This window comes from Cyprinus carpio, chromosome B8 (genome assembly GCF_018340385.1).
Source record: "Cyprinus carpio isolate SPL01 chromosome B8, ASM1834038v1, whole genome shotgun sequence".
NCBI classification, from domain to species: Eukaryota; Metazoa; Chordata; class Actinopteri; order Cypriniformes; family Cyprinidae; genus Cyprinus; species Cyprinus carpio.
Genome location: NC_056604.1, coordinates 1,128,331 through 1,148,351, shown reverse-complemented (window position 1 = coordinate 1,148,351; position 20,021 = coordinate 1,128,331). Strand labels below are relative to the sequence as shown.

At 34.8% G+C, this 20,021-nt stretch overlaps 2 protein-coding genes across 2 annotated transcripts; both read right to left on the bottom strand.

Moving 5' to 3' along the window:
* Nucleotides 1-218: 218 nt before the first annotated feature.
* LOC109074382 (phospholipid phosphatase 1) lies at nucleotides 219-4,637 on the bottom strand. Its single transcript, XM_019090421.2, has 6 exons — nucleotides 4,282-4,637; nucleotides 2,687-2,838; nucleotides 1,817-2,088; nucleotides 1,605-1,662; nucleotides 511-687; nucleotides 219-439 (listed from the first exon to the last, which is right to left on the bottom strand). Exons 1-6 carry the CDS (start codon nucleotides 4,391-4,393, stop codon nucleotides 320-322), a joined length of 891 nt encoding a protein of 296 aa, XP_018945966.1. The 5' UTR covers nucleotides 4,394-4,637; the 3' UTR covers nucleotides 219-319.
* A 1,569-nt stretch (nucleotides 4,638-6,206) lies between these two features.
* csgalnact1b (chondroitin sulfate N-acetylgalactosaminyltransferase 1b) lies at nucleotides 6,207-16,456 on the bottom strand. Its single transcript, XM_042729180.1, has 8 exons — nucleotides 15,718-16,456; nucleotides 13,356-14,053; nucleotides 11,999-12,215; nucleotides 11,820-11,921; nucleotides 10,693-10,871; nucleotides 8,445-8,533; nucleotides 7,497-7,578; nucleotides 6,207-7,432 (listed from the first exon to the last, which is right to left on the bottom strand). The coding sequence occupies exons 2-8, from the start codon at nucleotides 13,897-13,899 to the stop codon at nucleotides 7,158-7,160; spliced, it is 1,488 nt and encodes a 495-aa protein (XP_042585114.1). The 5' UTR covers nucleotides 13,900-14,053; nucleotides 15,718-16,456; the 3' UTR covers nucleotides 6,207-7,157.
* Between the last annotated feature and the right edge of the window lie 3,565 nt (nucleotides 16,457-20,021).

The window sequence follows — 20,021 nt, the reverse complement described above, 5'->3', positions numbered from 1 at the left end:
ATGCATATTACTAATCAAAAATTAAGTTTTGATATATTTACTCTTGGAAATTTACTTCATGGAACATGATCTTTACTTAATATCCTAAAGATTTTTGGCATAAAAGAGAAATGTATAATTGTGACTCATACAATGTATTGTTGTCTATTGCTACAAATATACCTGTGCTACTGATGACTGCTTCTGTGCTGCAGGGACAAAAGCAGTCATAAGCCATGCAGAGTGAGTATTGTTGCACATTTTATTCTTCTGAAAAATGGCATTTTTCCCAAGTAATATTATAAAAATGAAGTGAATCAGTTGTGGAAAGGATTGCATGTTATTCAGTGCTGCTGTAGTGGTTCGGCGGATCTGACGTCTCCTGCAGACTCGTGTGCGAGATCTCCTCGCCTTTATCTGACGTGCGTTTGCCGCTGAACAGATCCGATACAAAGAACACCTGCGTTGAGAGAGAAGTGTGTCGGTTGCAGCATGTCATGTATTTATTAACGAGCGTACAGCCTCACTTACAGTAAACAGTGCCACGGCGGCTCCCTGAACGAATCCAGTGAGAACATCGCTCCAGTGGTGTTTATAATCAGAGACGCGCGACAGACCCACGTACAGAGACGCCGCGATGAAAGAGAACTGCAGAGTCGGGAGAACCAGTCGAGCCCAACCTGCTCTCAGTCTAGACTGGAGATACAGCTGTAAAGAGAAACAGAGATTTATATGATAAACATCATGTAAGGTGAATAGTGTAGAGATGTAAACAAGTAGATATCACCACACTGCTCCAGATGATTAATATTCAAATGAGGCATTATCTAATTAAATATGCATCCATTCTGAATGCATTAAGTTTATTGCCACACCAATGAATATACATTAGAAAAACAATACAGTAGTACACAATACAAAATACAAAAATTAAATAAAGCAATTATAAAACATTTACTTTTGAAAGAAATTGTGAGAGTTTTTCTGGGTTCATCTTGTAAAGCAAGTCTTTAAGAGTTTGTCTTGATTGGATAACGCTGTCATATTAGAGTTAAAGGTTGGATTTCTCTTTTTATCACTCCATAAATCAGAAAATACTGTCACCAGACTGAAATCAAACACATTTTCATTATGTTTTTAGGAGTGAAATGTTGTAGAAATCAGTGTGAATCTGTTTTGTGTGTGTGTGTGTAAGCGACTTTAATCTTCGGAGAATTGAAATCTACAGACGCAAATAGATGAAGTGCAATAAAAGAAACACTTAAATGTGTGTTTTGGATGTTTGTGCTCCACCAGACTGAAAGAAGACTGCTGTCACGCTTCTGTTTAGTTCGTTACATTATCACGGATTTTTGTTTGTTTTGATTAGTTTCCCGTCTTCCTTTGTTCAAGTTTTCCCGCCACTACTGTCATGATGATTCCTTTAATCTGCACAGGTATTTGTGATTTAACCCCTTATTTTCCCAGTATTTATATTATTCTGTTTCCACCCTTTAGTATGAGTTATTTAATGAACCTCGTTTTATTTTTATCATCATCATCATAATATGCATAAAAAAAAAAAAGTTTTGCAAGTAGCATCTCGCTTTAAATTTGATGAAATACAGTCATAAAAACACACTTACAGCAAGAAACAGCATACAGTACATGGAGAATGATGAGTGACCAGAATAAAAGGAAAGCCTGTCGGTAGAAGATTGAACATCATAATTAGCAAATCAGATGCAAGCAGAACAAAGTGTTTGTTTCTAAATCAAACAATGCACTCACAGATTCAGTGCACAAGCGTAAAATGAATTTTACTTCCTGAATGTGAGTGTTTTAGTTTTGCACTCACCGGCCTTCATTGATGATGACCGGATCTCCTGTGCACGTGACGTTCTCAATATAACCGGATTTACAGTCAGTGAGGCTCCAGTCCGGTTTACACACAGTCAGAAAGTGCGGTCGCAGTCGGCCGATGGTGTATTTGGCGATATCAGTCAGAGACTGACTCAGCGCCGCTCCAAACACGAACGATCCTACAGCCTTATACACACACACTACATACTCATAACTGAAAGAAGCTCTGGACCGCAGATACAAGGACAAACACTCGCCGAAGATTATCTGTGGTGAAGAGAAAACAAAACGCATGATGTGTTGATCAACTAATGGCAAGAGAAGATCAGGGCCCGAATTCACAAAACATTTTCTCTTACCACTAAGAGTTCTCCTAAAGAGCAAGAGTTTTCTCTTAAAACCTGTTCACAAAGCTGCTGAGACAAACATTTACTAAGGAATAGAGAAGTGTTAAGCATCTTACATGTGTGCTTCTCTTAAACGATTCAAAACAGTCTTTTAATGAACAGAGTAGAATAATCACGGCTGATAGTAAGACATGCAAACGTAGAAGAAAACCAAACTGGACTCAAGAACAGCTGTTACTTCCTGTCCAGCTGCTTCATGAGAACAAGGATAGAATTCAGAGTAGAGATAACCTCCAAAACCAAAGTCACACCTTTATAAATCTCAAGTGTTTCTAAAATGTTTCTGTTCCGAGGCAGATTTCCAGCAGCAGCTGTTTTAGGAGAGTCACTGCTCCTAACCTTTCACAGATTCAGGAGCCAGTTTCAGAGCCGAAACACTCTTACGAGCTACTTTAAGATGTTTTGTGAAGACGGGCCCTGATGAAGAGTACTGGTGAAGAAAGCAAGCGAACACTCAATATCAACAGTGCGAATGGAATCATTATCCCCATCAGTAACTGGTAGGATATGGTATCTTCTTTAAAGGGGTACCTGATGGAGTCATCGCTGCAAAAAAAGCCTCTTTTGAATGGCGTGTGCTGAATATTCAATATCGCAAATGGAAGTCCAGCTGCAACGAAGACACAAAGCACAAATGAAGGTCTCAAAAGAGTTTTGTTCTCATCTGATGTTTCGGTGCAGTCAAATCAATGATATTACTGATTATTAATGGAGGAGTTCCAGCGCTTTATTAGTGCGTTGTTGTTGAAGAAGAACAATGTTTCAGTGCAGATTCTGCTGAAGAGACACCATAATGTGCAAAATAATCAAATCACTGCACACTATTTAAATCAGTTGTTCAGTAGAAGTATTCTGTGTCCCCAGACTAGTCGTATATAACATCACATCAGTCCAGTGAATTCCTTTCTGTGGCCATTAAATTAATTAGAAATCACAGTCTCTCCACTGAACAATTTCCTCATCCACAGACATTCTAAGTATGATCTAATAATGCACGTAATATAGAGCTTATAGTGGCTTGAGCATCTGGAATATCTTGCATATAGTATTGACAGCCTACAATAAGTGCTTTAAACATCTACAATGTCAGAACGTTCATTCAGAGTTGTCTGGGGTTTAATAACCAGGGTTTATGAAGGTAAATGTAAGACCTTTGTAAGAACAAGAAAAGAAAATCGAAGGAAACACAATGTGTCACTTTATCATCTAAAGATGCTTAAATCAAGATACTTTTACTTGACCAGCAAAATGGCAAGAGAAGTCTTGTTTTCTGAGAAATTGATCAAAATGAGTTGAGTTTGATTAAAGCGAGAACAAACATCTGTTAATGGGCTCAGAAAAATCAACTTAATTCAACATTTATTTTTTGCATTTAATTCCACGACTTTCTGAATTCAAGGCGCTCTGGTCTGATTTAAGACCTTTTAAGGCCTTAATAAGGCGACTTTTAAGAACTTGTAGATACTTGCAGAAAATGTTAGCTATTACATCATTCATGGAAAGTTTCTTTTTTACGCTATTACTTACTACTTGCTTTAGAACAGTCAAAAACCACATAACCACAGTTTTACTACAAATACCATGTTTTTTTGGTTTTATTTGTAGTGAAAACCATGGTTCATTTTCGTGAGGGTTTTGAAATAACATTGACAAAACATTCTTAGAACATTTTTTGTTAGCTTCTACAGTAGGAATATAATGTAAACAAACTTATCTGTGAACACTCACAGCTGTACTTTTATCTCACCTCCTAAAAGAAACTAAAGAACTGTATCTCGATACAAGCTCGTACTTATGATTTTCTGAGCAGTAATAAAAGTGTGTATTGCGGTAAATGTGCAATGATGACGTAGGAATAAATAATGAGTATGCGTGGTAATATACATGGAAATAAATGTTTCATCAAAGAGCGGAACTGAAACAGTGTTCGCGCGTCAGTGATACATTCAGATCCATTAGAATCTCCAGCGGTTACAATAATAACCCAGATCTAATCTTCTGAGAGAAGCCAGACTGTAGAGCTTCTGTTCTGATTGTGAATCTGAACTCTTACCGAGCAGCACGCAGCTGACGTCCACACAAACACTGAAGATTCCTCTAGTCTCGAACATTCTCTGTTCCGAAAACACACTTCTGGAGCCTTTGGAGAACTTAGAACTGAGCATTTACTTACATCAGATACAACAAAGCAGCTCTTTAAGGTATTAGCACGAAAGCATTAGTTAAACTGGAGATAATCTGATCATCGAGCGAAGAAACACCCAGCTGCTTCTCCAATCACTTTTCCGTGAATCATATGCGTTTTATGACGATGGTTCGATGTATGTCCCCGTTTTATCTCCGGTTACTTCATATCGCATGATGGTGAGGTCAATCCCTCCGCCTGTCAATCATCTACAGGCTCCGCCCACCGCTTCCTCTTCCTCTTCCTCTGAGTCACGTTCACTGATGCCTAAAACAGAGCAGAGCTTCTGCACTCTCATTCAGGTTTCATAACATTCCAAACATTGTTTAAAATGTAAAATGAACAGGCCACACTGTAGTCAAGTCAGTTTTATTTATAAAGCCATTTATACAATACAGATGTTTCAAAGCAGCTTCACATTACAGGAAAACAGTGTTGGTCGATTTTGTTCTATAAACAGATTTTACTGTCAAAAGGTTTTGTTTGATTAACAGATTTAAATGTTGGTTGATTTTGTTCAATTAAATTATTCAAATGTCAGTTGATTTTGTTTGATTTACAGATTTAAATCTCAGTTGGTTTTCTTCAATTAACAGATTTAAATATTGGTTAGTTTTGATCAGTGAATTTATTAAAATTTGTTTGATTAACAGATACAAATGTTGGTTGATTTTGTTGAATGAAATTATTAAAATGTCAGTTGATTTCATTCAGTTAACAGATATAAATGTCAGTTGATTTTGTTTGTTTTACAGATTTAAATATTGGTCAGTTTTGTTCGATTAACAGATTTAAAAATCAGTCGATTTTGTTCGATTAACGGATTTAAATATCGGTCAGTTTTGTTCAAATAACAGATTTAAAAATCGGTTGATTTTGTTCGATTAATGGATTTAAATGTTGGTCAGTCTTGTTCGATTAACAGACTTAAAAATCGGTTGATTTTGTTCAATTAACGGATTTCAATTTTGGTCGGTTTTGTTCGATTAATGGATTTAAATATCGGTAAATTTTGTTCAATTAACAGATTTAAATATCGGTCGATTTTGTTCGATTAACAGATTTAAAAATCAGTCAATTTTGTTCAATTAACAGATTTAAATATCGGTCGATTTTGTTCGATTAACAGATTTAAATGTTGGTCAGTCTTGTTCGATTAACAGACTTAAAAATCGGTTGATTTTGTTCAATTAACAGATTTCAATTTTGGTCAGTTTTGTTCGATTAATGGATTTAAATATTGGTCGATTTTGTTCGAATAACAGATTTAAAAATCAGTCAATTTTGTTCAATTAACAGATTTAAATATCGGTCGATTTTGTTCAATTAACAGATTTAAATGTTGGTCGATTATGTTCGATTAACAGATTTAAATATCGGTCGATTTTGTTCAATTAACAGATTTAAATGTTGGTCGATTTTGTTCAAATAACAGATTTAAATTTTGGTCAGTTTTGTTCAATTAACAGATTTAAAAATCGGTTGATTTTGTTCAATTAACAGATTTCAATTTTGGTCAGTTTTGTTCGATTAATGGATTTAAATATCGGTCGATTTTGTTCGAATAACAGATTTAAAAACCAGTCAATTTTGTTCAATTAACAGATTTAAATATCGGTTGATTTTGTTCAATTAACAGATTTAAATGTTGGTCGATTATGTTCAATTAACAGATTTAAATATCGGTCGATTTTGTTCAATTAACAGATTTAAATGTTGGTCGATTTTGTTCAATTAACAGATTTAAATGTTGGTCGATTTTGTTCGATTAACAGATTTAAAAATCAGTCAATTTTGTTCAATTAACAGATTTAAATATCGGTCGATTTTGTTCGATTAACAGATTTAAATGTTGGTCGATTATGTTCGATTAACAGATTTAAATATCGGTCGATTTTGTTCGATTAACAGATTTAAAAATCAGTCAATTTTGTTCAATTAACAGATTTAAATATCAGTCGATTTTGTTCGATTAACAGATTTAAAAATCAGTCAATTTTGTTCAATTAACAGATTTAAATATCGGTCGATTTTGTTCGATTAACAGATTTAAATGTTGGTCAGTCTTGTTCGATTAACAGACTTAAAAATCGGTTGATTTTGTTCGATTAACAGATTTCAATTTTGGTCAGTTTTGTTCGATTAATGGATTTAAATATCGGTTGATTTTGTTCAATTAACAGATTTAAATGTTGGTCGATTATGTTCGATTAATAGATTTAAATATCAGTCGATTTTGTTCGATTAATGGATTTAAATATCGGTCGATTTTGTTCGAATAACAGATTTTAATTTTGGTCGGTTTTGTTTGATTAACAGATTTAAAAATCGGTCTATTTTGTTCGATTAACGGATTTCAACATTGGTCAATTTGTTCGAATAACAGATTTCAATTTTGGTCGGTTTTGTTCAATTAACAGATTAAAAATCAGTTGATTTTGTTCGATTAACGGATTTAAATATCGGACGATTTTATTTGAATAACAGATTTCAATTTTGGTCTGTTTTGTTCAATTAACAGATTTAAAAATCAGTCGATTTTGTTCGATTAACGGATTTAAATATCGGTTGATTTTGTTCGATTAACAGATTTAAATGTCATTTGGTTTCATTCTAGTGAGATATTTAAAACATTAATTATGAAACAAATTGAATTTCCATCAGCTCAAACACAATAAGTGATTTATATCTCAGTATAAGTTCATATTTCATCATTGTCTTTGAACAACTGTCAGATCTGTTCCTCATGACTTGATATTGTGTTGCTTGTATTTGTGCAGATGATTGTTGATCTGCTGGTGGAAGATGATTTGTCCCAGCTGACTGTGAGACGCCTGGTTCAGCGCTTTATCCTGCAAACACAGTTTAAACATCTCGGTGGATAAATGCGCGTGACAGACGGTCGGATGCCACACGTGAAACAGGTCACGTGACGGAGCGCGAACCACCATCAGACTGCTGTGGAGGAACTTCCTGTAGAGATGAACATCTTCTGTAGCTCCGCCTTTCACAAATCCACCTTAGAGGAAACAGAAGATCAAATATGCAAATCTTAACCACACGGCAGAATCTCACTGCATTACCTGTGTTGATGAAGTCTGATCGGTACTGGCACGTCGTCCCAAAGTCAAAATCCTTCCAGAAGCCAAAATCTTTCCTGATCACCTGCCAAAGAAATCACATTTTTCCAAGACTTAAAGCTGCAGTCCGTAACTTTTTATTGGTTAAAAATGATCCGAAATAAATATTTTAGCAAGTATATAAGCATAACATAATTTTCATGGCAGATTGTAATCCAGAAAGGATTATTTGTTTATGAAAAACATGTGATTTAAATTAAATTATATTCCAGTTTTAAATGTGCATCTGATAGCCTGGGCTTACACAAGATTTGTATTGTAAAGAGAATCAGTTCGAATGAAGAACAATTTGTTTTTGGGTTAAAATAATTTCTTAATATGAAATTCGAATGCTAAAACAATCAGAGATTAGACTGTACAGAAATCGAAATCTACTCACTAATACACACTATATACACATAGTCATAAAATGCTAATGTTGTGAACATTAACAATTTGAGAACAAAGTATAACATTAATAATAATTTGCACGGTTTGATGTGATATGAGCTTATTAACTGATTGTTAGATTTAATCACCATTGGTAGCGCAGTTTATTGTAATGCTTTTTTCCTCAGTTGGTCAGAACAAAAGTGGCAGACTTGTTACTTACTTGTTCAGTTGACAATATCCAGTGAAAATTGGGTCATATATTCAAAGACGTAAGCTAGAATCTGTGATTCCTAAGTACAGTATCCATACATTCACCTCAAAACATTAGATTAATCCACGCTGGAGCTGCACCAGTGCACAACCCACATAATGAAGATAATTTATCAAATAACTACAATTGCAGGTTTTAGACAGAGGTGGCGACAAAGAGGCAAAATTTACGGATTGCAGCTTTTAGTTTTCCGAATTATATGTTTGGGAAGTTACATAGCAGCTAACACTGAATAGTGGAGATCTTACCAGCTGATCTTCAGCAGAAGGAATATGTTGACCATAGATGACCTCTGGATTATACAGGCTGAACATCACTGGATAAAACACCTTTTGACCTGTGAGAGCACATGGAAAGTGAAAGTGACGTGACATACAGCCAAGTATGGTGACCATACTAAGTATTTGTGCTCTGCATTTAACCCATCCAAAGTGCACACACACAGCAGTGAACACACACCCGGAGCAGTGGGCTGCCATTTATGCTGCGGCGCCCGGGGAGCAGTTGGGGGTTCGGTGACATGCTCAAGGACACCTCAGTCGTGGTATTACCGGCCCGAGACTCGAACCCACAACCTTAGGGTTAGGAGTCAAACTATCTAACCGCTAGGCCACGACTTCCCCCAATAAAAGTCTGAGGAGTTCAATAGCTCCCTCTTGTGTTAGTTTTAGTATTCTTTTTTTTCACAAAGACTTTAAAAAGTTGATGTAATGATGTAAAATAAAGAAGACAATTCATATTATTGAACACATCTTCATTGTTTACTCTCATTTAGAACAAAACTGGCCATTATGTAAATCAGGCATGTTTTTCAGACTTATCAGCTATGATGACAACTACTCTCAGATAAAATCAACCAATATTTAAATCTCTCAAATTTTGGTTGCATCGTGTCAGGGTCAGATTGATTTCCATGATTCTTCCTGCAATTAACAAAAATCAACAAGGAAATGTTTATTGTATCCTGTCAAAGACTAAACTATGAAATGCACGAGATCTTATCAAATTTAAGAATCAAAGTTTACTTGTAAATTGAAGACTCGTCTTCTGATTAATCCAGGCAGAATTCGCTGTTATCTAGTTGAGTTTCACAGTCAAAAGTCTTTGAAACGACATTTTCGGTTTTTAGTTTTTTAGGATCTCAGTCTTTTACAGCACTAAACCCATTTTACCCTGTCTGTGCAGCTCATTTCGAACATAAAAATAGGTGAAATGTGTTAAATTGATGCCTAACAAGGGAAGAACAATTTTTAAACGGAATAAGAGTTACCAATTTCTCATATTTTATATTTGTTTAGTCTCTGACAAGCTACAGTAGATGTTTTGTTTTTGCTAGAATGTTTAAAACCATTCAAGCTGGTGGTTATTAAGCCTCTTATTAAGAAACCACAACTAGATCCTAGTAAACTGAGAAATTACAGACCCATTTCAAATCTTCCATTTATGTCTAAAATTTTAGAAAAAGTTGTGTCTGCTCAATTGTGCTCCTTCCTGAAAAAAAAGATCTCTATGAAGAATTTCAGCCGGGTTTCAGGCCCCATCATAGCACAGAAACTGCACTTGTTAAAATTACAAATGACTTGCTTCTTGCATCAGACCAAGGCTGCATCTCATTGTTAGTTTTACTTGATCTTAGTGCTGCGTTCGACACCATAGATCACGACATACTCATAGATAGATTAAAAAACTATACAGGTATCCAAGGGCAGACTTTAAGATGGTTTAGATCCTACCTGTCCGATCGCTACCACTTTGTTTATCTAAATGGGGAGTCATCTCATTTATCACCAGTAAAATATGGAGTGCCACAAGGATCTGTCCTAGGTCCTCTGCTATTTTCAATATACATGTTGCCCCTTGGTAATATCATTAGAAAATACAGGATTAGTTTCCACTGTTGATACTCAACTATATATCTCAATAAGACTAGATGAAACATTATCTAAGCTAACAGAGTGTGTTAAAAATGTAAAAGATTGGATGATCAATAATTTTCTCCTATTGAATTCGGATGAGACAGAGATGTTACTTATTGGACCAAAAACCAGTACACAGAATATTGTAGATTACAATTTAAGACGGATGTACTGTTACTTCCTCTACTGTCAAAAATCTGGGTGTTATTAGACAGTAACTTGTCTTTTGAAAATTTTATTTCCCATGTTACAAAAACAGCATTCTTCCATCTTAGAAACATTGCCAAGCTACGAAACATGTTACCTGTTCCTGATGCAGAAAAGCTAGTTCATGCATTCATGACCTCTAGACTGGACTATTGTAATGCACTGCTAGGTGCTTGTCCTGCATCCTCAATAAACAAGCTACAGGTAGTCCAAAATGCAGCGGCTAGAGTCCTTACCAGGTCAAGAAAATATGATCATATTACCCCAATTTTACAGTCTCTGCACTAAAGCACTTTACAAATAAACTTGAATTGAACTGAACTGAATTGAATATTATTCGTCATGAAAGAGTTGTTGACAGGCAGTTCTGTACCTGGTTCTGTGTTCATACGGCAGGAGTTCAGGAACTCTGCACTAAACCGAATGTTCACATCACAGAAAAACAGGAGGACGTTGCTTCGCTTCCAGGCTCGAGCGCCGACATCCAGGCCTCGTCCTCTGGAGAAGGCTTCGTTCAGACGGATCAGAGTCACGTTCCTGTATTTCATTCTCCTGCGGGACAGAGACTCGTCTTCATCATAACAAATCACTGTGTTGTGATGTAGCCCATACAGAAAAAAAAACATTCTGGCCAAAATACTGTTTAAAAGATGTTGTTAACAATGAAACTTAATGAAATATATTTTTCAAATTGAAAATATATTTAGTTTCAACTTTAATATACCAAAATATACTGCAAAATGTATGTCAGGGTCAAAAAATAAATTTCCAATTTTATAGTAGCTTACATTTAGGATTCATTCATTTTTAAATTTCATTCAAATGTTCATGTTGCAGACATAAATACAATTTTTCCTCAAATATATCAATGTATTTTCTAGGATTGAAATATATGGAGGGCAAAATGTTCAAATATTTTTAAATGATATATATATATTTTGGTAGAAAATAATTTTCGTAAATATATTTTGAAACACATTTAGTTTAAATACACTCTGCCCAATCTTTTATTTATTTATTTATTTTATTATTATTATTATTATTTTTTTTGCTATGTGGACTATGTGGGTTATGTATATTATATATATATATATATATATATATATATATATATATATATATATATATATATATATATATATATATATATATATATATATATTTTCTTTTTTTTTTTCTTTTTTTTTTCTCAGAAAAAAGACTTAGTATATTTAGTAATTTTGCTTCTCAAGCAAATATATCTTGCTTGATTAGATATTTGTACTGGAAAGCAAGATACATGAATATATTTCCTTGGATTGAAATATATATTTTCATATTTATATTTTTTTAAATATATCTTCAATGACCAAAAAACATATATGTAGAAAATATATTTATGTAAATATATTTTAAAACATATTTTCACAAATACAGATTTTTTAAATATATTTTTTGCTGTATATATGGAGGTGAGTTTATTTGTTTTGTTTTGCATTTATTTTCTTTTATTTTCTCTACCTTGACATTCCATCCACAATTCCTTTCACTTCATGCATCTTTTCTGACCCAAAAAGCACCACGGTGAGATGCGTCCGTCCATCCTGACGAATGCAAGCGTCACTGAGACACAAGGAGAGGAATTAAAGCATCACATGACGTGCAAACTCACACACGGGTCAAAAGAGGTTCGGTTTTACCTGAAATGTTGCATGAATTGTCTGAATGCGTCCACTGTGTCGGCCAGAGGAACTATTATATTGATGAGGATCTGAGATGCGTCCATCAGTTCCTCCTTCACCTTCATCAGCGGAGCGAAAGGACGGAAGAACACCAGCCTCCTGAAGTCTGGAACGCTGTTTTCTCTGAACGTGAGATCGTATAACGTTCCTTTGTCCCTCTCTGTGCGAAAGATTCCTGCCATTAAAGAGAAATTACATTTGAAGCAGCCTCTACTGTAAAAATAATCGTCATGATTTTAACAACAAGAGACTATAAATGTAACCTGTTCATTTGTAAATAATAGATCTAAAATACTTATACACTATTAAGAAGACAATTTTTAGAAGTCAAAAACAAGTAATTTACAGCGAAAATCCATATATTGACATTTGTCACTCATATTTGATGGTTGTATATTATAACAACTTTTTTTTCTTAGTTTTTTGTCATCAGTTCTGCTTTTGTGTGTTGTCAAATGCATGTTGATTGCAGTGTTTTAGTGTGATGTGTGTTCATGATGATGCATTGTGTTTGTGTTTATGACACTGTGTGCATCTATTAATAATATTTATCTCAGCTTATGGAAAAACTACTTGTGATGAATTTAGGATTTTGTCAATATATCAAAGGGAAAAAACTGATTTTAGTCATTTGGTGTATTAACATTATTTCAGTTAATTAAATATCAATTTTTACTGTAAACTTAACTTTAGTCTGTAAAATGTTGCTACACTGCAAAAATATGATTCTCTTCCTCAGTGTTTGCAGTGTGCAAATATCTAAACATTCTTGAATCAAGATACATTTACTTGAGAAGCAACATGATTTAAGATGCTTTCTGGAAAAAAATAATACAAATTAAGTGAGTTTTTGCTTAAAACAAGATCAAATATCTGTCATTCCCATACATATATATGTGTGTGTGTGAAAAAAAAAATTGTTACTTAGTGTTTTTGTTGTGCTTTCTATTATAAATATCTAAACATTCTTGAATCAAGATGAATTTACTTTTCTTTTTTTATTAAAATTTTGTTAGTTTTTGCTTAAAACAAGCAAAAATGTCTGCCAGTGGGGTAATAAAAATAATCTTAATTCAAAGCCTAAACCAGATTATTTTTCTTGCCCCACTGGCAGACATTTTTGCTTGTTTTAAGCAAAAACAAACAAAATGTTTCTATTTTTTTTTTTTTTTTACAGGAAACAAGACCTAATGTTTTAAATCATTTTACTTGTACAGTAAATTCATCTTGATTCAATCATTTTTAGATATTTATACTAGATATTTTTGCAGTGCAGATTTGTTTTTTAGGGTTATGCATCTGTAATCAGGTTGACCTTCATAGAAATGTTGAGGAGAGTAAACCCTGCGCTGCTGTGAGTCTCTGAGCTGAGGTGCGTTCAGCAGATGCAGCGCTGCTTCGAGCGCTCCGTTCAGCTCGTTCCTGCGCTCCTGACCAATCAGACTTTCCACCGGGAGTCTCGCCAGTCCGCTCTCCAGCTGATAGACCTGGCGGAGGGTGAAGGTCTCAAACGGCAGCACCGCAAACTCATTGGGCAGCCGTTCTCCGGTGAAGATCTCGGCCCGTCGGAGCTGCTTCTGCAGGAACTCCTCCAGCTCTGACTGGTTCTGTTCCTCGAGCTCCACCGCGGATCTCTGCAGCTCTGCTTTCAGCTGTGAGATCCGTCTGGTGAGGTTCCTGCTGTGCTGGAGATAGCGCCGCTCATGCTGCTGCAGTAGAGCCTCGAATGCATCTTCCCCTGCTGGACTTCTGGACCGGGTTTGGCTTTGAGACCTGCAGGCCTGACGATACAGGAGCAGAACGAAGCAGAAGAGCAGCGCAGCAATCACACGCTTTCCCAGAAACCATCGCCTCTGCATGACTGACCGTAAAGACACACAGTTCTGGTCAAACAATGCAGATTTGTGCAACTGAAGACACTGTTTTAGTAAAAAGATGATGTGATTTGATCCATTGCTTTGGTTCAGGATTCAGTCTTTTTTGACCTTATCAACAATTCCAGCAAGAGTGCATCTGAAACCACAAAAACAATCAGGCTTCAATATACTGCAAAAATGATTTTGTTACTTAGTATTTTTGTCTTGTCTAAACATTCTTAAATCAAGATGCATTTACTCGACAAGTAAAATTATTTAAGATATTAAGTCTTGTTTTCTAAAAAAAAAAAAGTTTCAAAATTTTGTGAGTTTTTGCTTAAAACAAGCAGAAATATCTGCCAATTATGTAAGAAAAATAATATTAATTCAAAGGCTAAGCGATTATTTTTCTTGCCTCATTGGCAGATATGTTTTGCTTGTTTTAAGCAAAAACTAACAAAATTTATATATATATATATATATATATATATAGATATATATATATATATATCTATATATTTATATATATATATATATATATATATATATATATATATATACATATAAGTAAAATAAATTTTTGCACGTGGTTGTGCACATTCAATGCACTAATAAACAAAAATTTCAGCTAGTTGCCAAGACAACATTTAGTATAAGCTTAAGTAATAAATAACTAAAACGAAATAAACTAAGACTAAAAATCAATACAAATGTAATAAATCATCAATGAAAATCAATAATAAAAATAATAACTAATAAAAATTACGAAAACAACATAATTGTTAAATTATTAAAATTACTAAAAAAAAAAGTAAAAAAAAAAAAAATACACAAAATATAAATTAAAAATAGTTTATCACTTAAATAACACTGATCTGTAACAATAACCATTTACTGAAATCAATTTTGAGTTGAAATTTCACTATTCACTGTTTCCCTGTTTAATACTTTTAATACTTTGACACAATCTGCTTTTTAAAAAGCGCTCTATAAGAAGAAGAAGAAGATGTGCAGGTTATATGAGTTACTTTCAGCAGATTACACCATATTTGCTAAATGAAATCCAATACTTCTTACTAATTTTTGCTGCTGATTTCAAAAATAGTGTCTGCTTTGCTGGAGAGAGTCTCACTTTCTGACTGAATATATGATGCATTTTGTAGCATCTTTGCTTTCGACAAGTGTTTAAAAAGTGAATTAGTCTTGTATTCTCTCTGATTTAAACTCCACAAACACGTCTTCATCTGAGCCAGATTACAACTGTTCTATTCACATGCATGACATTATTTGATGACAATAAATGGAAAATTTATACTTATTTTTCTTCCTTCTACTCCTTTGCAGATTTGAAGCTCATGATAACATTTTTATACTTTTTGTCATTTGACTGCTTTCATTATTTTGATATTACAGCTAATACAATCTGAAAAATCTTCATTCTTATTTTGTGAAAAACTGTACAGGTAAAGTTTGCATTAATATTTTTGAACTCAGCATCATTATATAAGGTAATATTAGGCCCTATCGTCTCTATCTTGTTTGTCATATTATTTTGCACATTTTTCATGTATCCAATAAACTGATTTGAAACATTTCAGATCATTATTTCCTGTTTTTTACTTCTTCTTTTTTTACCTTCAGTTGGACAAAAAAACTCTTATTTGAGATAAAATTGCTGTAAAAACTTAATCTCACATAAAATTGAAATATGGTTGTAAAAGCACTATTTTATGACGTTATATTCAATAATGAGCTACATAGTGCATTCCTGTTTTAAATTATTTGAACAGCATTTATTAAATCGAGCAAATGTCTACTTACTGTTGTTGATCAGTCACGCAGGTAATGTTCAGATTCAGCTCATAAATGCAAGCTGCACTGAAATGTTTACCCTGTCCAGCATGTTTGCATATTACCGGCAGGACCCTGAAGGGGCCCTCTGTGTGCAGCGGCTCCGTCGTTAGGCATCATGGGTAGTGCAGAGAGCGGCTCAGTGAACGCTCTGTTGGGCTCCAAGCGACTCCTCCCTTCAAAACTATGAAAGACAAGCTGTTCAGGCGATAGAGTTCAGGGCCCGTATTCACAAAACATCTTAAAGTAGCTCATAACTCGCTGTTTTAGGAGAAAATCTTAAGAATAATGTGCGTGTCAATAGTAAATGTTTGCTCTAAGAGTGTTTCGGCTCTGAAACTGGCTCCTGAATCTGTGAAAGGTCAGGAGCAGTGACTCTCCTAAAACAGCTGCTGCTGGAAATCTGCCTCGGAACAGAAACGTTTTAGAAACACTTGAGATTTATAAAGGTGTGACTTTGGTTTTGGAGGTTATCTCTACTCTGAATTCTATCCTTGTTCTCATGAAGCAGCTGGACAGGAAGTAACAGCTGTTCTTGAGTCCAGTTTGGGTTTTCTTCTACGTTTGCATGTCTTACTATCAGCCGTGATTATTCTACTCTGTTCATTAAAAGACTGTTTAGAATCGTTTAAGAGAAGCACACATGTAAGATGCTTAACACTTCTCTCTATTCCTTAGTAAAAGTTTGTCTCAGCAGCTTCGTGAACAGGTTTTAAGAGAAAACTCTTTTACTGCTCTTTAGGAGAACTCTTAGTGGTAAGATAAAATGTTTTGTGAATACGGGCCCTGATCTTCAAAATTAACTTATAGCCCTTTTATAGTGAGCACTAAAAAGCTATCACTCATTTTAAATTGCAATCTCACAAAGTTCTGTTATTATAACCAATGAAGCTGATTGCACAATGAATCAATTTAATGTCTACACTTCATTAATAAGAGTGATTCACACTCCAAAGTTCAGAATTAAATACAATAATTTGCGATATGCTCTTTAAAGTCCCGATCTGAATCATTCGAGATACAGTACGCGATCTGGAGTCCCGATCAGAATCAAAAGATTTGCGATTCGTTCTCTGAAGTCCTGATCTGAATCAAACGATTCGCAATACAAAGTTGAATAAAAAGTTTCTTGAGATGCGCTCTAGAGTCCCGTTTGGAATTTAATGATTCACAATTCACGCTCCGAAGTCCCGATCTTAATCAAATGATTCGCGAACTTGTTTCGAAGTCATGATTTGAATCAAATGATTCGCGAACTTGTTTCGAAGTCCCGATTTGAATCAAATGATTCGCGAACTTGTTTCGAAGTCCCGATCTTAATCAAATGATTCGCGAACTTGTTTCGAAGTCCCGATCTTAATCAAATGATTCGCGAACTTGTTTCGATGTCATGATTTGAATCAAATGATTCGCTAACTTGTTTCGAAGTCCCGATCTTAATCAAATGATTCGCGAACTTGTTTCGAAGTCCTGATTGGAATCAAATGATTCGCGAACTTGTTTCGAAGTCATGATTTGAATCAAATGATTCGCGAACTTGTTTCGAAGTCCTGATTTGAATCAAATGATTCGCGAACTTGTTTCGAAGTCCCGATCTTAATCAAATGATTCGCGAACTTGTTTCGAAGTCCCGATTCATTTCCGAATCAAATGATTCGCGAACTTGTTTCGAATGATTTGTCCCTTGTTTCGAAGTCCGATCCTTAATCAAATGATTCGCGAACTTAATCCCGAAATCAATGATTCGCGAACTTGTTTCGAACACAATATTAAAAAAAAAATACTCGAACTTGTTTCGAAGTCCCGATCTTAATCAAATGATTCGCGAACTTGTTTCGACGTTCGGAAGTCCTGAAGAAGTCATGATTTGAATCAAATGATTCGCGAACTTGTTTCGAAGTCATGATTTTAATCAAATGATTCGCGAACTTGTTTTCGAAGTCCGAAGTCCTGATTTGAATCAAATGATTCGCGCTTGTTTCGAAGTCCTGATTTGAATCAAATGATTCGCGAACTTGTTTCGAAGTCCCGATCTTAAATCAAATGATTCGCGAACTTGTTTCGAAGTCATGATTTGAATCAAATGATTCGCGAACTTGTTTCGAAATCCAAATGTCCCGATCTTAATCAAATGATTCGCGAACTTGTTTCGAAGTCATGATTTGAATCAAATGATTCGCGAACTTGTTTCGAAGTCATTTCGAGGTTCGCGAACTTGTTCGAATCAAATCAAATGATTTGCGAACTTGTTTCGAAGTCATGATTTGATCTTAATCAAATGATTGATTCGCGAACTTGTTTCGATCTTAATCCGCGATTGTTTCTTAATCAAATGATTCGCGAACTTGTTTCGAAGTCCCGATCTTAATCAAATGATTCGCGAACTTGTTTCGAGGTCCTGATTTGAATCAAATGATTTGCGAACTTGTTTCGAAGTCCCGATCTTAATCAAATGATTCGCGAACTTGTTTCGAAGTCCCGATCCGATCTAATCAAATGATTCGCGAACTTGTTTCGAAGTCCATGATTTGGAATTGAATCAAATTGATTCGAAGCCGAACTTGTCAAATGATTCGAAGTCCTGATTTTTTTCGAAACAAAAATGATTCACAATTATGTGCTCTGAAGTCGCGGAACTTGTTTCGCTCTGAATCAATGAGGATTTGCGAATTCACGCTCCAAAGTTCTCGAATTGAATAAAATTATTTGCAGAAGTCCCTTCGGCATGCTCTTCGAAGTCCGATCTGAATCATTCATGATATGATGCGCTCCGGAGTCCCGAGTGGAATCGAAAAATTCGGCATTCATATTCCAAAGTCCCGATCTGAATCGAACGATTTGCAAATCAACGTGGAATAAAAACATTTGCGAGATGCACTCTAGAGTCCTGATCAGAATCGAAAGATTCATGCTCCGAAGTCCGATCTGAATCAAATGATTTGTGATACGCATTCCGAATTCCAACTTTGAATCAAAAGATTCACAAAGCTGCTCTGAACTCTTGATCTGAATCGAAATCTGAACCGATACATAATCCAAAGTCCCAATTTGAATTAAATGATTTGCAATACGTGCTCTGAAGTCCCGATCTGAATCAAAGGATTTGCGATTCACGCTCCAAAGTTCCGAATTAAATACAATTATTTGCGATATGCTCTTCAAAGTCCTGATCTGAATCAAATGATACAAAGTCCGATCTGAATCACTCAAGATAAGCGATAAGAATCAAAAGATTCAGAAGATTCAAAATATCAGAATCAAAAGATTTGCGATATGTGCTCCGAAGTCTTGATCTGAATCAAACGATTCGCAATTCAAAGTTGAATAAAAAGATTCTTGAGATGCACTCTAGAGTCCCCGATTCACGATTCATGCTCCGAAGTCCCAAACTGAATCAAATGATTTGCATTAAGCACTTGAAAGTCCCGATCTAAATCAAATGATTCGCAAACTTGCTCCAAAGTCCTGATCTGAATAATTCATCATCATTCATTCATTCATTCATTTTCGATTCATGGTCCAAAGTTCTGAATTAAATAAAATTATTTGCAATATGCTTTTCGAAGTCCAATCTTAATAATTTTTGATGCGCGCTCCGGAGTCCCGATCTGAATCAAATGATTTGCGATTCAAAGTTGAATAAAAAGATTTGCGAGATGCACTCTAGAGTCCTGATCAGAACTGAAAGATTCATGCTCAAAAGTCCCGATTTGAATCAAATGATTTGCGATTCACGCTCCAAGGTTCCGAATTGAATAAAATTATTTGCAATATGCTCTTCGAAGTCCCGATCTGAATCATTCATGATACGCGCTGCGGGTGTAAATAAAATATTTTGTGTAAAACACTATTTCGGTTTTTCAAAATGTCATGTTCAAAGTCAATGTGTCAAATAATTTAATTATTTGCGAAAATTGCTTATACAGTTTATTTCAGTGCAAATAAAATATTTCAGTCAAACAGTGTTTTTTTTTTTACTTTAATGGAGACAAGCATAGAAAGGAGTTAATCTTTATGAAGTACAGCAGCACTGTTAAAGATAAATGTTTATAATTAATACAGTTAGTCAGAAAGGCACTATTTACAATCCAAGCAAACAGAGATGAAACTCCCTGAACAGCAAACAACCAAAAAACACACTTGAACTGAACAAGAACTCACAGTAAAGCACAGTATAAAAATATATCTCTGTGTCTAAGGACAGAAGCTCAAGAGAACCAACAGAACAGCTCAATTTATTCTCAAACGCATCTGTGTGTGTGAGCATACAGCAG